General features: G+C 50.8%; 1 protein-coding gene across 2 annotated transcripts in view; it reads left to right on the top strand.

Annotated features, from left to right (window-relative positions):
• The window catches only part of CLIP2 (CAP-Gly domain containing linker protein 2), a 112,806-nt gene that overhangs the window by 82,725 nt on the left and 13,850 nt on the right, over positions 1-16,231 (top strand). For both annotated transcript variants that reach the window (XM_030796058.1, XM_030796057.1), the window contains 4 exons: positions 660-1,595; positions 5,553-5,610; positions 11,828-11,911; positions 14,393-14,549. In XM_030796058.1, coding sequence (XP_030651918.1) covers positions 660-1,595; positions 5,553-5,610; positions 11,828-11,911; positions 14,393-14,549 — 1,235 coding nt within the window. The remainder of the gene's footprint in view (positions 1-659; positions 1,596-5,552; positions 5,611-11,827; positions 11,912-14,392; positions 14,550-16,231) is intronic.

Raw genomic sequence — 16,231 nt, 5'->3', positions numbered from 1 at the left:
CACTCCAGCCTGGGCAACATAGCTAGACCCCTGTCTCTTTAAAAAAATAAAAATAAAAAAGGCTGAGCGGTGGCTCATGCATATAATCCCAACACTTTGGGAGGCCAAGGCGGGTGGATCACTTGAGGCTAGGAGTTTGAGACCAGCCTAGGCAAAAGGGTGACACCCCATCTTTACTAAAAAAATACAAAAATTCCCCAGGCGCATGGTGGTGCATGCCTGTAGTCCCAGCAACTCGGAAGGCTGAGACAGGAGAATCGCTCGAACCTGGGAAGTAGAGGTTGCAGTGAGCTGAGATCAGGCCACTGCATTCCAGCCTGTGTGACAGAGCGAGACTCAAAAAAAAAAGCTGTAACCTCAAATAGGTGGTCTCTTTTAACCACCAATTTGTCCAAGCCACCTAGGTAGAGGAGTGGCAACAGTTGGCTCTGTGAATCTTTGGGGTATAGCCAGGGAAGTCCTTCTGGATGCTGTGATGGGCCGGGCCTCTACCTCCAGCCGGCACTCAGGAGGGAGTGAGCGCCTTTCCCTTCCCATGACCTCCACCTGCTGGGGCTGGTGCCCTCGAGTGGACGCCCCCCACCCCACCCCCACCATTGTGCCCTCCTTGCCTTCCAGCCAGCCAGCCCGCTGATCCCTGTCTCCCTCTCTCCCCGCAGCTGACCACAGTGGCCGAGAAGTCGCGCGTGCTGCAGCTGGAGGAGGAGCTCACCCTGCGCCGCGGTGAGATCGAGGAGCTCCAGCAGTGCCTGTTGCACTCGGGCCCCCCGCCCCCGGACCACCCCGACGCCGCCGAGACCCTGCGGCTGCGGGAGCGGCTGCTCTCGGCCAGCAAGGAACACCAGAGGGAGAGCGGGGTGCTGCGGGATAAATACGAGAAGGCCCTGAAGGCCTACCAGGCGGAGGTGGACAAGCTCCGCGCGGCCAACGAGAAGTACGCACAGGAGGTGGCGGGCCTGAAGGACAAGGTTCAGCAGGCCACCAGCGAGAACATGGGGCTCATGGACAACTGGAAATCCAAGCTGGACTCGCTGGCCTCGGACCACCAGAAGTCCCTGGAGGACCTCAAAGCCACCCTGAACTCGGGCCCAGGCGCCCAGCAGAAGGAGATCGGCGAGCTGAAGGCAGTGATGGAGGGCATCAAGATGGAGCACCAGCTGGAGCTGGGTAACTTGCAGGCCAAGCATGACCTAGAGACCGCCATGCACGTGAAGGAGAAGGAGGCCCTGCGGGAGAAGCTGCAGGAGGCCCAGGAGGAGCTGGCTGGGCTGCAGCGGCACTGGCGGGCCCAGCTGGAGGTGCAAGCCAGCCAGCACCGGCTGGAGCTGCAGGAGGCCCAGGACCAGCGCCGGGATGCCGAGCTGCGTGTGCACGAGCTGGAAAAACTGGACGTGGAGTACCGGGGCCAGGCGCAGGCTATCGAGTTCCTCAAGGAACAGATCTCGCTGGCCGAGAAGAAGATGTTGGACTACGAGCGGCTGCAGCGGGCAGAAGCCCAGGGCAAACAGGAGGTCGAGAGGTTGCGGGAGAAGCTCCTGGTGGCTGAGAACAGACTCCAGGCGGTCGAGGCCCTCTGCTCCTCCCAGCACACCCACGTAGGCGCCTGCCCCTCCTGCTGGGGCGGGAGGGTCGGGCTGGGGAGGGCTTGGGCGTTTGCTGACCTCTGTTCTGCAGCCCAGGAAACATTTCCCTTGTCCCCGAGATCATGCCTGGGGCAGTCAAGGAAGAGGGTCACCTGGCTTAGAGGAGGAGCTCCTTGGCCCTCTGTCAGAGGGGCAGTGCGCCCTGGTGACCAGGGAGAACTGAAGCTGGTCTGAGCTGACCTGGCTGCATCCCCCCCGCACAGAGCAGGCCTGGAGAGATGGGACCTCCTTGCAGAGGACGGGCTTTGATTTACCCATACATGTCTTAGGGTGCAGGGCTTCTAGGACCCAGGACCTCAGACCCTGCACCCTGGGGCTGGCACAGACCTGAAGGCAAGTTCTGCCTATCCCCCTGGGGGCACCCATCTCCAACTCAGAAGCTCACCTGGGGAACCAGCGGCAGCCCCCTTTCTGCCAGTCCTAATGAGACTTTAGCAACGGTGCCAACAAGTACTTCCCCAGAATGTGGGAGTTCCCGGAGTGGGGTCTGGAAGGCTAGAGGGGGTGGCCCTAAAGAGGTCGCTGTCACCAATGTCAATTTTGCTCCAAATCTAGAAATTCCTTAAGCATCTACCCCTTCTTCCTTCAGCTGAACCCATCCTCCCAGCCCCTCTGAGGAGGTCAACACCCAGGTGAGCTGTGCCCACTCCACCAGGGCCAGGAAGGGCCTTTTGAGTGGCTCTGGGTACCACGTCTTATGCCAGGCCCTATGTGACTCCATTTCACCTTAACATCCTTAGATTGATACTGGCTCCATTTCACAGGTGAGCAAACCAAGACTTTCCCAGGTCCGCAGCCTCTCAGTGGCAGAGATGTTCAACCCCATTCCCTGTGGGGCTGACAGAGAGTGCCCAAGACAACAGGAATTAATTCATAGGAGGGATGGCTAGCAACGGACTCTTGCCTGTATACAAATTGTACTCAGGGATTCTTGAGTTTCCAGTTCCCCCACATACATTTTTTTTTTTTGAGATAGAGTTTTGCTCTTGTTGCCCAGGCTGGAGTGCAGTGGTGGGATCTCAGCTCACTGCAACCTCTGCCTCCCAGGTTCAAGCAATTCTCCTGTTTCAGCCTCCCAGGTAGCTGCAATTACAGGTGTGCACCACCACGCCCAGCTAATTTTTCTATTTTTAGTAGAGGCAGGGTTTCGCCAGGTAGTCTAGGCTGGTCTTAAACTCCTGACTTCAGGTGATCCACCTGCCTCAGCCTCCCAAAGTGCTGGGATTACAGGTGTGAGGCACCATCCCTGGCCTTTTTTTGGTTTTGTTTTTGAGACAGGGTCTTGTTCTGTCTCCCAGGCTGGAGTGCAGTGGCATGATCATGGCTCACTGCAGTCTCAACCTCCCAGGCTTGAGCGAACCTCCCACTTCAGCCTCCCAAGTCACCAGGACCACAGGTGTGCCCCACCACACCTGGCTAATTTTTATAGTTTTTGTAGAGATGGGGTTTCACCATGTTGCCCAGGCTGGTCTCAAACTCCTGGGCTCAAGTCATCTGCCCGCCTTTGCCTCCCAAAGTGCTGGGATTACAGGGAGTAGGTACTGCACCTGGCCACCCTCATGTATATTCAAACCAGAATTTAGGGGTGGGTCCAGCATTTTGAGAGGCTGAGGCAGGAGGATTGCTTCAGGCCAGGAGTTTGAGACCAGCCTGGACAACACAGTTAGACGCCATCTCTACAAAAATAAAAAATTAGCCGAGTACAGTGGTAGTGTACCTGTAGTCCCCAGCTACGCTGGAGGCTGAGGCAAGAGGATCACTTGAGCCCAGGGGTTTGAGGCTGCAGTGAGATATGATTGCACCACTGCACTCCAGCCTGAGTGACACAGTGAGGCTGTGACTCAAGAAAATAAACAAACAAAAAAAACAGAATTTAGCATGTGGGCAATAAGTTCTCAGGACTTCTGAATCCAGGGTGCTTTTTTGTCTAAAAGGAAATCTTTCTGCATCATGCCTCGAGGTCCCTTGCAACGGCCTTCCTGCCCCTTCTCCCAGGAAGGGATTTTTTTTTTTTAGCAAGTGCTCTTCCAGGATCCTGGGCTGAAAGAAAAGGAAGAAACCCAAATTAGCTTATGTGCACATGGCCTGATTAGCTGTTCAGGGCAGGCAGAAACAGCCTGCAACTCAGGAACTGAATTCCGTGAGCGGGGAGGTTTGAGGTTGCTGTGGTTCCACAGAGCATGGGGGACAGAGGCCTGAGGACGCCTCCCCCAATCCCTGCCCCTCATTCACAAGTGCCCTTGGACCAAGAAGTAGTAGTGGCCCCAGAAAGCCCATCTCTTGGCTGGGCGCAGTGGCTCACACCTGTAATCCCAGCTACTCGGGAGGCTGAGGCACAAGGATCGCTTGAACCCGGGAGGTTGCAGTGAGCCAAGATCGTGCCACTGCATTCCGGCCTGAGCAACAGAGGGAGACTCTGTCTGGAAAAAAAAAAAAAAAAAAAGCCCATCTCTTGATTTTCTGTATATAGTGGGGCTTAGTCTAAATGCATATGTCCCCATGTTCAGAGGTTTAGGCCTAAGGACAACTGGACTTTTGGTCTCAGGTAGTAAATATGGGAATTTAAAAAATTATTCTAGTGGCCAGGTGCAGTGGCTCACACCTGTAATCCCGGCACTTTGGGAGGCCAAGGCAGGTGGATCACCTGAGGTCAGGAGTTTGAGACCAGCCTGGCCAACATGGTGAAACCTGTCTCTACTAAAAATACAAAAAATTAGCCAGGCGTGGTGGGGGGTGCCTGTAGTCCCAGCTACTAGGGAGGCTGAGGCAGGAGAATCGCTTCAGAATCCTGGAGGCAGAGGTTGCAGTGAGCCGAGATCACACCACTGCACTCCAGCCTGGGCGACAGAGTGAGACTCCGTCTCAAAAAATAATAATAAAATTTAAAAACCCAAAAATTCGCTGGGCGTGGTGGTGGACGCCTGTAATCCCAGCTACTCAGGAGGCTGAGGCAGGAGAATTGCTTGAACCCGGGAGGTGGAGGTTGCAGTGAGCTGAGATTGAGCCATTGCACTCTGGCCTGGATATCAGGGCGAGACTCCTTCTCAAAAAAAAAAAAAAAAAAGAAAAATTTAGTGCGTGCCTCATTACTGCATCATATACAAATTATGATCCAAGGGGCTTAGTTCATTACAACTAATTGAGACTCAAATGGGACTTAGGATGTATGAACAGAAGTATGAGGGGCAGAATGATGGAGGTGACTGCCAACTCAGCTCTGTGCTGCCCTGATCTGCAGTGCCAGACTCTGGCTGGCTCGGAGGACAGCCAGCTTGGGCAGGAGACTGGAAACTCCTGCCAAGAGTGGCAGGGAGCCTATTGGTTGTGTTTTGACTTTTGTCATAGTGATGTGTGCCAGGCTGATTTTTTTTTTTTAATCGGTCTTTTCTTCTTTGGCCTGTGGGTTTATTATTAAAAAGAAATGTTGGAGAGAAAGAAGCTAGCATTTAATGAAGTCCCTCCAGGAGGTGGCCCCAAGCATGCTGTGCACACACTAACCCAAAGCAGCCAATATTTGTTTGATAGATGGGAAACCGAGGCCAGAAGTCTTGTCTCTGGGAGACAGAGAAACAAATTCCCAGGACAAATTTCTGTAGGCGTCGCAGGGAAGGAGCCATCTGTTTAATATAATAAACATTTTCAACAAAGGAAGGGTAGGAGGTATTCATGTATAAGCTGCACAGGTGGCCTTCAGCAGAGCTGGGTGCAAAATGGGGGTCCTCTGTTGTCAGGGAGGTCAGACTGAGGATGTCTGCACTCCCTGCCACTGCAGCAAGTCCCTGAGTCTGTCACTGAGGTCCCCCTTTGTAGGAGTAGGGTGTGCAAATTGCAGGTGTGCTTGCTGGGCTGGCTGGGGCTGGGGTCAAGGGGCAGAGGTGAGCATCCCCCTTACAGGGGCTCTTTTTGCAGATGATTGAGTCGAATGACATATCAGAGGAGACGATCAGGACGAAGGAAACTGTGGAGGGTGAGTGGCCACCAGGCCGGGCGGGACTCTGGGCTCTGGGAAGAGGCTGGCTGGCTCTGCCTTCCTGCTGGGTCACATTTTGGTTTGCATCATCTGCCACTGGGTAAGAGTAACCTCCTGTGTGCTGTGAGCTATGCACTCCTACAAGGGAGGAGGCCAGTTTACGGAGGTATAGGCATTGCACCAGCCTTCCAAGTTGCTGTCTTTTTTTTTTTTTTGAAACAGATTTAATGGAATAGTAACCTTAATGGAATATCAAACCTTATTATTTGTTTGGTTTATACTTTATTTTTATTTATTTATTTAGTTTATACTTTATTTTTATTTATTTGTTTATTTTAGACGGAGTTTCACTCTATTGCCAGGCTGGAGTGCAGTGGTGCAATCTCAGCTCACTGCAACCTCTGACTCCCTGGTTCAAGCGATTCTCCTGCCTCAACCTCTTGAGTAGCTGGGATTACAGGCATGCACCAACACGCCCAGCTAATTTTTGTATTTTTAGTAGAGACGGGGTTTCACCATGTTGACCAGGGTGATCTCGATCTCCTGACCACGTGATCCGCCTGCCTTGGCCTCCCAAAGTGCTGGGATTACAGGCGTGACCCACCGTGTCCGGCCGGTTTAAACTTTAAAAACAGGTCTAAACTTCAAATGGTTCAAAGGGCATATGGCAAACTTTTCCCTGTTCTCTATTCTTCCCTCCCTAAAGGCACAGTGTTGGCCTCTTTATATCCCCTTTCCAGAAATATTTTGTGCAGGTACGAGCAAGCGACGCAAATGGTACCATACCTTCCATTCTTTCAGCTCCTTCATTTATTCCATTTAACAATGTATCTTGGAGACGGTTCCTTATCAATTGTACATTCTTTTACAGGGTACAGAATATTCCATTGTGTGGAGGTATCATTGTGTATTTAGCTGGTTTCCGGTAACAATCACAGATTGTTTCCAGTCTTGGTCAGTTACAAACACCGCTGTAGAAAATTACCTTGACTTCCACTGGGCTCAATCAATTTTAATTCCCACCAGCTGTGGTTGAAAGCCTGTTTCCCCTCAAACTCCATCAACAAAACGTTTGATCAGACTTTGTGATCTTTGCCAGTCTGAAAGGTAAAAGGTGTTATCTGATGTAACTTCAACTCACCTTTCTCTTATGTGGATGAAGTTAAGAGGTATTTCTATTTGCATTTTTTTTTTTTTTTTTTTTTTTTTTTGAGACGGGAGTTTTGCTCTTGTTGCCTAGGCTGGAGTGCAATGACGCGATCTCAGCTCACCGCAACCACTGCCTCCCAGGTTCGAGCAATTCTCCTGCCTCAGCCTCCCAAGTAGCTGGGATTACAGGCATGCACTACCACGCCTGGCTAATTTTTGTATTTTTTTTTAGTAGAGACAGGGTTTCTCCATGTTGAGGCTGTTTTTTGTTTGTTTGTTTGTTTGTTTGTTTGTTTTTTTGAGACGGAGTCTTGCTCTTTCACCCAGGCCGGACTGCAGTAGCGCTATCTCTATCTCAGCTCACTGCAAGCTCCGCCTCCTGGGTTCATGTCATTCTCTTGCCTCAGCCTCCCGAGTAGCTGGGACTACAGGCACCCGCCACCACGCCCAGCTAATTTTTTGTATTTTTTGAAAAGACGGGGTTTCACTGTGTTAGCCAGGACGGTCCCGATCTCCTGACCTCGTGATCTGCCTGCCTCGGCCTCCCAAAGCGTTGGGATTACAGGCATGAGCCACCACACCCGGCCATCTTTTTTTTTTTTAAGATAGAGTCTCACTCTGTTGCCCAGGCTGGAGTGCAGTGGCGCGATCTCAGCTCACCACAACCTCCACCTCCCAGGTTCAAGCGATTCTCCTGCCTCAGCCTTCTGAGTAGCTGGGACTACAGGTGCATGCCACCATGCCTTGCTAATTTTTTTTTTTTTTAGTGGAGACGGAGTTTCACTATGTTGGCCAGGCTGGTCTCGAACTCCTGACCTCATGATCCTCCCGCCTTGGTCTCCCAAAGTGCTGGGATTACAGGCATGAGCCACCACGCCCGGCTTCTATTTGCATTTCTATTTGTGTCTTTTGACCATTTTTTCTGATTGGGTTACTGATCTTTTTGCTGATTTTTAGAAGCTCTTTATGTATGACATTGCAAACATTTTCCCCACTTTGTCATTTGCCATTTGACTTTTTTCTTATGGTGGTGTTGGCCATGCAGATATTTAAAAAATAAGGCCAGGTATGGTGGCTCACACGTGTAATCCCAGCACTTTGGGAGGCTGAGTTAGGAGGATTGCTTGAGCCCAGGAATTCAAGACCAGCCTGGGCAACATAGTCAGACCCTGTCTCTACAAAAACTACCTCCCTCCAAAAATTAGCCAGATATGGTGGCATGCAGCTATAGTCCCAGGTACTTGGGAAGGTGAGGCAGGAGGCTCTCTTGAGCCCAGGAAGTGGAGGCTGCAGTGAGCTATGATCATGCCACTGCACTCCAACCTGAGTGATAGAGTGAGACCCTGTCACCAAAAAAAAAAAAAAAAAAATCAATTCTTTTTTAGTTTTAAAAATGTATCCAGTGGTTTCTTCTGGTACTTTTCTGTCCTTTTTTTTTTTTTTTTTTTTTTTTGAGATGGAGTCTTGCTCTGTGGCCCAGGCTAGAGTTCAGTGGCACGATCTCAGCTCACTGCAAACTCTGCCTCCCGGGTTCACACCATTCTCCTGCCTCAGCCTCCCAAGTAGCTGGGACTACAGGCGCCCGCCACCACGCCCGGCTATTTTTTTTGTATTTTTAGTAGAGACGGGGTTTCTCCGTGTTATCCAGGATGGTCTCGATCTCCTGACCTCGTGATCTGCCTGCCTCGGCCTCCCAAAGTGCTGGGATTACAGGCGTGCGCCACCGCGCCCGGCCTGTCCTATTTTCTGTGCTGAAATCTCTGATCCATCTAGAATTCATCCTTATATAAGGTGTGAGATAAGGATCCATTTTTATTTTTTCCCAAAGGAATACCCACTTATCCCAACACTATTTTTGAAAATGGTCATTTTCTCCCCCCAACCCTCATTGATTGGAATTACTAACCTTATTGTCTTTAAATTCACTTATGTAATTGACTCTATTTCTGGACTTTTGTTCTATTCCAATGACTTGTTATTCTCTTCATGTGCCAATTCCATAATGTTTTAATTAGTCAAGCTTTGTCTATGTTGTAATTTCTGGCATGGCTTGTTCTTCTCTGCTTTATCAAAATTCTCTTGGCTATTGTTTAAAAACTAAGCTGAAATTAACATGAAATAGACATGTGCAGGTTTGTTATAAAATTAACAAATGAAAAAAATTAACATAACATACAATCAGCCATTTTAAAGCAAACACTTCAATGGCATTTAGCGCAGTCAACAATTTAGTACACCCAGCACTTCTATCTGGTTTCCAAAACATTCTCATGGGCTGGATTTGGTGGCTCACACCTGTAATTCCAGCACTTTGGGAGGCCCGGGCAGGAGAATTGCTTGAAGTCAGGAGTTCAAGACCAGCCTGGACAACATGGCGAAAACCCATCTCTACAAAAGAAAAGAAAAATAAAGAAAAAACAAACATTCTCATCACCCCAAAAGGAGAACCCATGCCCATTAGCAGTGCTTCTCCATCCTCCTCTCCCCCCAGCCCATCACAACCACTAATTTACTTTCTATCTCTGTGGATTTATCTATTTGGAACATTTCATGTCAGGAGTTCAAGACCAGCCTGGTCAACATGGTGAAACTCCGTCTCTACTAAAAATACAAAAATTAGCTGGGTGTGGTGGTGTGTGCCTGTAATCCCAGCTACACAGGAAGCTGAGGCAGAGAGAATCACTTGAACCTGGGAGGCAGAGGTTGCAGTGAGCCAAGATTACGCCACTGCACTCCTGCCTGGGTGACAGAGTGAGACTCCATCTCAAACACCAACAACAACGACAACAAAACAAAAAAGAACCTCATTATTTTTTGCGGCCAAATGATATTCCATTGTATGGACATACCACATTTTGTTGATCCATTCCTCAGCTGATGGGTATTTGGGTTGTTTCCACCTTTTGGCTATTGTGAACGATGCTGCTAAGAACATAGATGTGCATGTACTTGTTAAGTACCCGTTTTCAGTGCTTTGGGGTATATACCTAGGAGAGTAGAATGCTAGGTCATATGATTTTTTTTTTTTTCTTTTTTTGAGATGGAGTCTCACTCTGTCACCCAGGCTGGAGTGCAGTGGTGCAATCTCGGCTCACTGCAACCTCCACCTCCCAGCTTCAAGTGATTCTCCTGCCTCAGTCTCCCGAGTAGCTGGGATTAAAGGTGTGCGCCATCACGCCTGGCTAATTTTTGTATTTTTAGTAGAGACAGGGTTTTGCAATGTTGGCCAGACTGGTCTTGAACTCCTGGCCCTCAATCGATGCACCTGCCTCGGCCTCCCAAAGTGCTGGGATAACAGGCATGAGCCACTGCACCTGGCCTCATATGGTAATTCTATGTTTAAATTTTTTAGGAACTGTCAAACTCTTGGATATTCTTGCTCATTTTTACAAGTGACTTAGAATCGGCACATCTAGTTCCACCAAAATTTTAAATCAGCTGGGCGCAGTGGCTCACACTGTAATCCCAGGACTTTAGGAGGCTGAGGCAGGAGGATCACTTGAGCCTAGGAGTTCAATGCCAGCCTGGGAAACATAGTGAGACCTTGTCTCTTCAAAAAATAAACAATTAGGCTAGGCGCAGTGGCTCATGCCTATAATCCCAACACTTTGGGAGGCCAAGGTGGGCGGATCACTTGAGGTCAAAAGTTCATGTCCAGCCTGGCGGACATGGTGAAACCCTGTCTCTACTAAAAATACAAAAAAAAAAAAAAAAAAAAGTTAGCCGGGTGTGGTGATGCATGCCTGTAATCCCAGCTACTCAGGAGGCTGAGGCAGGAGAATATCTTGAACCTGGGAGGTGAAGGTTGCAGTGAGCCGAGATGGCGCCACTGCACTCCAGCCTGGGTGACAGAGTGAGACTGTCTCCAAAAAGATAAAAAATAAAAAATTATCCAGATGTGGTGGCACATGCCTGTGGTCCCAGCTACTCGGGAGGCTGAGGCAGGAGGATCACTTGAACCCCGGGAGTCGAGGCTGCAGTGAGCTGTGATTGCACACTCCACTCCAGCCTGAGCAACAGAATGAGAACCTGTCTCAAAAAAAAAAAAAAAAAAAAAAGTTAAAATCGTGTTGGTATTTTTAGTGGTATTACATTCCCTTTATAAATTAACTTGCAGAAGGTGGAGATGTTTCTGGGTACTTGGCGTCCGTTCTGTCCTTTATGGCTGTGAGGAGCACCCAGGCTTGAATACATATGACTGGTGACCTAGGGCACTGTTATTGTTCTCCCTGTTTTTCACTTGAGGGGACTAAGGCTGTGGCAGGTTATCTAAGACCACATAGTGTCGGGTCTTCTTTTTTTTTTTTTTTTGAGACAGAGTTTCGCTCTCGTTGCCCAGGCTGGAGTGCAATGGTGCGATCTCAGCTCACCGCAACCTCCGCCTCCCAAGTTGAAGCGATTCTCCTGCCTCAGCCTCCCAAGTAGCTGGGATTACAGGCATGCGCCACCACGCCCGGCTAATTTTGTATTTTTAGTAGAGATGGGGTTTCTCCATGTTGGTCAGGCTGGTTTCGAACTCCCGACCTCAGGTGATCTGCTCGCCTTGGCCTTACAAAATGCTGGGATTATAGGCGTGGGCCACCGCGCCCAGCCTCTTTTTTTTTTCTTTTTGAGACCGAGTCTCGCTCTGTCGCCTAGGCTAGAGTGCAATGGTGCTATCTCAGCTCACCATGGCCTCTGCTTCCCGGGTTCAAACGATTCTCCTGCCTCAGCCTCCCTAATAGCTGGGATTACAGGCACCTGCCACTACAGCCAGCTAATTTTTGTATTTTTAGTAGAGATGCGGTTTTACCATGTTGGTCTTGAACCCCCTACCTCAGGTGATCCGCTGGCCTCGGCCTCCCAAAGGGCTGGGATTACAGGCATGAGCCACCGTGCCCGGCCAGTGTCAGGTCCTCTTCTTTAGGGCGGGTTACCCAGCGAGTCGGCTGGAATGAGGAAGAACTTGGACCCTGGAGGCCAAGTGTGACCCCGTCACAGAGCTCCTGTGGGAGGGCCACAGCCCTGCCCACTGCTGCTTTGGTCCAGGAGCATTGATGCTTCTTGTCTCTCCTCTCTCCCCTAGGCCTGCAGGACAAGCTGAACAAGAGGGACAAAGAGGTGACAGCCTTGACCTCCCAGACCGAGATGCTCAGGGCCCAAGTAAGTGGTAAGTCTCCCTCCCGCAGGGCAGATGCGGGAGGCTTTCACTGGGGCCGCGCCATTCAGCTGCCAATTGAGCATGGAGTGGGTCAGGGCCTGGCTCAGGGTCCCCTCCCCGACTCTGCTTTGAGAAGAAAAGGGCTGGCCAAGTGCGGTGGCTCACGCCTGTAATCCCAGCACTTTGGGAGGCCGAGGCGGGCGGATCACCTGAGGTCAGGAGTTTGAGACCAGCCTGGCCAACATGGTGAAACCTCGTCTCTACTAAAAATACAAAAATTAGCCGGACGTGGTGGCGGGCGCCTGTAATCCCAGCTACTCAGGAGGCTGAGGCAGGAGAATCGCTTGAACCTGGGAGGCAGAGCTGCCAGTGAGCTGAGATGGCGCCACTGCACTCCAGCCTCGGTGACAGAGTGAGACTCCATCTCAAAAAAAATAAATAAATAAAAGGGCCAGGGCCAGGTCACCTGCACCAGACAAACATGTACCTGGGGAGCAGTGAGTGGCCCACACGCGGTCCATCCTATAATGCCTCCCTGCCAGCTTCTGTCCCCAGAGCCAGCTCTGTGTTCTCTGTATCCTGAAATTCTATCCCGGGTTCCTCCTTTCTGGTCCTGAAGACTTTCTGGTTTCTCTCTCTCTTTTTGTTTTGTTTTTGAGACAGGGTCGCAGTCTGTCACCCAGGCTGGTGTGCAATGGTGCAATCTCAGCTCACTGCAACCTTCGCCTCCCGGGTTCAAGCAATTCTACTGCCTCAGCCTCCTGAGTAGCTGGGATTACAGGCGCCCGCCACCAGGCCCAGCTAATGTTTGTATTTTTTTAGTAGAGATGGGGTTTTGCCATGTTGGCCAGGCTGGTCTCCAACTCCTGAGCTCAGGTGATCCACCTGCCTCGGCCTCCCAAAGTGCTGGGATTACAGGTGTGAGCCACCACGCCTGGCCCCTGGCCCTGCTTCTTGTTCACCAGAACACCAGTGGTGGTGGGCATGAGACAGACCCCCTCCTCAGAAATGGTTGCCACCCCGTCTTCTGTCCATCCCCCAGTACAAGGCAGAATTGGTCCCAAAAAAGGTCAGTGGACCTCAGACTCCTTCAAGTCCAAGGTGAAAGTGAAGCTTTTCCTAATCCAGGCAACAGCGTAAACACACGTGTGTGGTCCCGCTCCCCACACCAGGAGCCTAAGCGGCTGCTGTGCTTGGCGAGGATTGATCTGTTTATTGTACCTGTTCTCTCAGGCCCCTTGCCACCTACCTTGTAGGGACAATTGAGACCAATGGTCCTTTTAAAATTATGCAGTGGAGGCCGTGTGCGATGCTCATGCCTATAATCTCAGCACTTTGGGAGGCCGAGGAGGGAGGATTGCTTGAGGCCAGGGGTTCGAGACCAGCCTATGAAACATAGTGAGGCCTCATTTCTACAAAACATACAAAAATTTGGCCGGGGCTGGGTGTGGTGGCTCACGCCTATAATCCCAGCAATTTGGGAGGCCAAGGCAGGTGGATCACCTGAGGTCAGGAGTTTGAGACCAGCCTGGCCAACATGGTGAAACCCCGTCTCTACTAAAAATACAAAAAAATTAGCTGAGCATGGTAGCGTGCACCTGTAGTCCCAGCTACGCAGGAGGCTGAGGCAGGAGAGTCACTTGAACCCAGGAGGTAGAGGTTGCAGTAAGTGGAGATTGTGCCACAGCACTCCAGCCTGGCAGCGGAGTGAGACTCCGTCACACACACACAAAAAAAACAATTAGCCGGGTATGATGGTGGGTACCTGTAATCTCAGCTACTTGGGAGGCTGAGGCAGGAGAATTGCTGCAACCTGGGAGGCGGAGGTTGCAGTGAGCTGAGAACATGCCATTGCACTCCCGGGCCAACAACAGCAAGACTCCATCTCAAAAAAAAAAAAAAAAATTTGGCCGGATGCCATAGCTCACATCTGTATCCCAGCACTTTGGAAGGCCAAGTGGGGTGGATTGTTTGAGGTCAGGAGTTCAAGATCAGCCTGGCCAACATGGCGAAACCCCATCTCTACTAAATATACAGAAATTAGCCAGGTGTGGTGGCACATGCCTGTAGTCCCAGCTACTTGGGAGGTTGAGGCAGAAGAATTGCTTGAACCCAGGAGGCGGAGGTTGTAGTGAGCCAAGATCGCACCACTGCACTGCAGCCTGGGTGACAGAGCGAGACTGTCTCCAAAAAGAAAATCTGCCAGGTATGATGGTGCACTCCTGTAGTCCCAGCTACTCAGGAGGCTGAGGCAGGAGGATTGCTTGAGCTCAGGAGTTGGAGGCTGCAATGAGCTATAACTGTGCCACTGCACTCCAGTCTGGGTGACAGAGCCAGACCCAATCTCTAAACCCTCAAAACTATGCAGTGGCATATGTCACCTTCATCCCCTGGGAGAATCAGCGCCCTGCCCAGGTCTTTGCCCTTGGGTGGGACAGAAGCTCACGTGTTCCCAATCCTCTTCCTCCCTTCCCTGCCGGCTGACCCCAGCGCTGGAGAGCAAGTGTAAGTCGGGCGAGAAGAAGGTGGACGCCCTCCTGAAGGAGAAGCGGCGCTTGGAGGCGGAGCTGGAGACAGTGTCCCGGAAGACCCACGACGCCTCGGGCCAGCTAGTCCTCATCAGCCAGGAGCTGCTGCGGAAGGAGCGGTGAGGCGGCTGTGAGGCCGGCTGGGTCCTCCCTGTGGCCCTGGCCCTTGCTGCACTTCTTGACATTAGCTCATGTTATCTTGGGGCAGAGAGGGGGGCAGAGCTGGTGGGCCAGGTGGCTGATCTCGAGCGATCACCCTGCTCTCCTCTAAGCTCCGATAAAGTCTCCAAAGCCTCTACACTGTTTTCCAAGCAGAGCTTATAGAAAAGAGTAGGGCCAGGCACAGTGGCTCATGGCTGTAATCCCAGCACTTTGGGGAGGCTGAGGCAGGAGGATTGAGCCCAGGAGTTCAAGACCAGCCCGGGCAACATAGTGAGACACCTATCTCTAAAAAAAAAAAAAAAATTAGGCTGGGTGCAGTGGCTCACACCTGTAATCCCAGCACCTTGGGAGGCCGAGGCAGCCGGATCACCTGAGGTCAGGGGTTCAAGACCAGCCTGGCCAAAATGGTGAAACCCCATTTCTACTAAAAATACAGAAATTAGCTGGGTGTAGTGGTGTGTGCCTGTAGTCCCAGCTACTCGGCAGGCTGGGGCATGAGAATTCCTTGAACCTGAGAGGAGGAGGCTGCAGTGAGCTGAGATCGTGCCACTGCATTCCAACCTGGGTGACAGAGCAAGACTCCATCTCAAAAAAATAATAAAAAGGTTTTTTTTGTTTGTTTTGTTTTTTGTTTTTTTTAATTAGCCAAGCCTGGTGGTATGCACCAGTAGTCTTAGCTACTTGGCAGGCTGAGGCAGGATGATCTCTTGAGCCCAGGAGTTCAAGGCTGCAGTGAGCTATGTCGCACCACTGCACTCCAGCTGGGGCAATAGAGCAAAACCCTGTCTCTTTAAAAAAAAGAAAGAAAGAAAAGATTAATGCCTCCTCAAAATGTTTGGTCTCAGGGACCCCTTTAAACTCCTAAAAATTATTGAGGATCCCCAAAGAGCTTGTGTTTGTTTATTCTATATTTACCATATTAGAATTAAGACTGAAAAAGTGTAAGATACGAATCTATCTTAAAATAAGAAGCCAGGCTGGGCGTGGTGGCTCACACCTGTAATCCCAGCACTTTAGAAGGTTGAGGCAGGAGGATCACTTGAGCCAAGGACTTTGAGACCAGCCTGGGCAACATGGCAAAACCCCCTCTCTACCAAAAATACAAAATTTAGCTGGGTGTGGTAGCATACATCTGTAATCCCAGCTACTCAGGAGGCTGAGGTGGGAGGATCACCTTAGGTGGCAAGTCGAGGCTGCAGTGAGCCAAGGTCTTGCTACTGCACTCCAGCCTGGGAGGTGGCAGTAAGACCCTGTCTCAAAAAATAAAATTAATAAGCCAATTGCATGTAACATAAGTAGCATGCTTTTGATAAAAAGTAACTATTTTCTGGGGGGGGGGGGGGGCAGGGGGGGCGGGGAGGGGCGATGGGGCGGGGTGGCTCCTGCCTGTAATCCCAGCACTTTGGGAGGTCGAGGTGGGCAGATCACCTGAGGTCGGGAGTTAAAGACCAGCCTGTCCAACATGGCGAAACCCTGTCTCTACTAAAAATACAAAATATTAGCCAGGCGTGTTGGCAGGTGCCTGTAATCCCAGCTACTCAGGAGGCTGAGGCAGGAGAATCTCTTGAGCCCAGGAGGCAGAGGTTGCAGTGAGCCGAGATTGTGCCACTACACTCTAGCCTGGGTGACAAGAGTGAAA

Source organism: Nomascus leucogenys, chromosome 17 (assembly GCF_006542625.1).
Source record: "Nomascus leucogenys isolate Asia chromosome 17, Asia_NLE_v1, whole genome shotgun sequence".
Classification (NCBI taxonomy): Eukaryota; Metazoa; Chordata; class Mammalia; order Primates; family Hylobatidae; genus Nomascus; species Nomascus leucogenys.
Note: the sequence above shows the minus strand (reverse complement) of the source record. Positions and strands in the feature narration are given on the sequence as shown.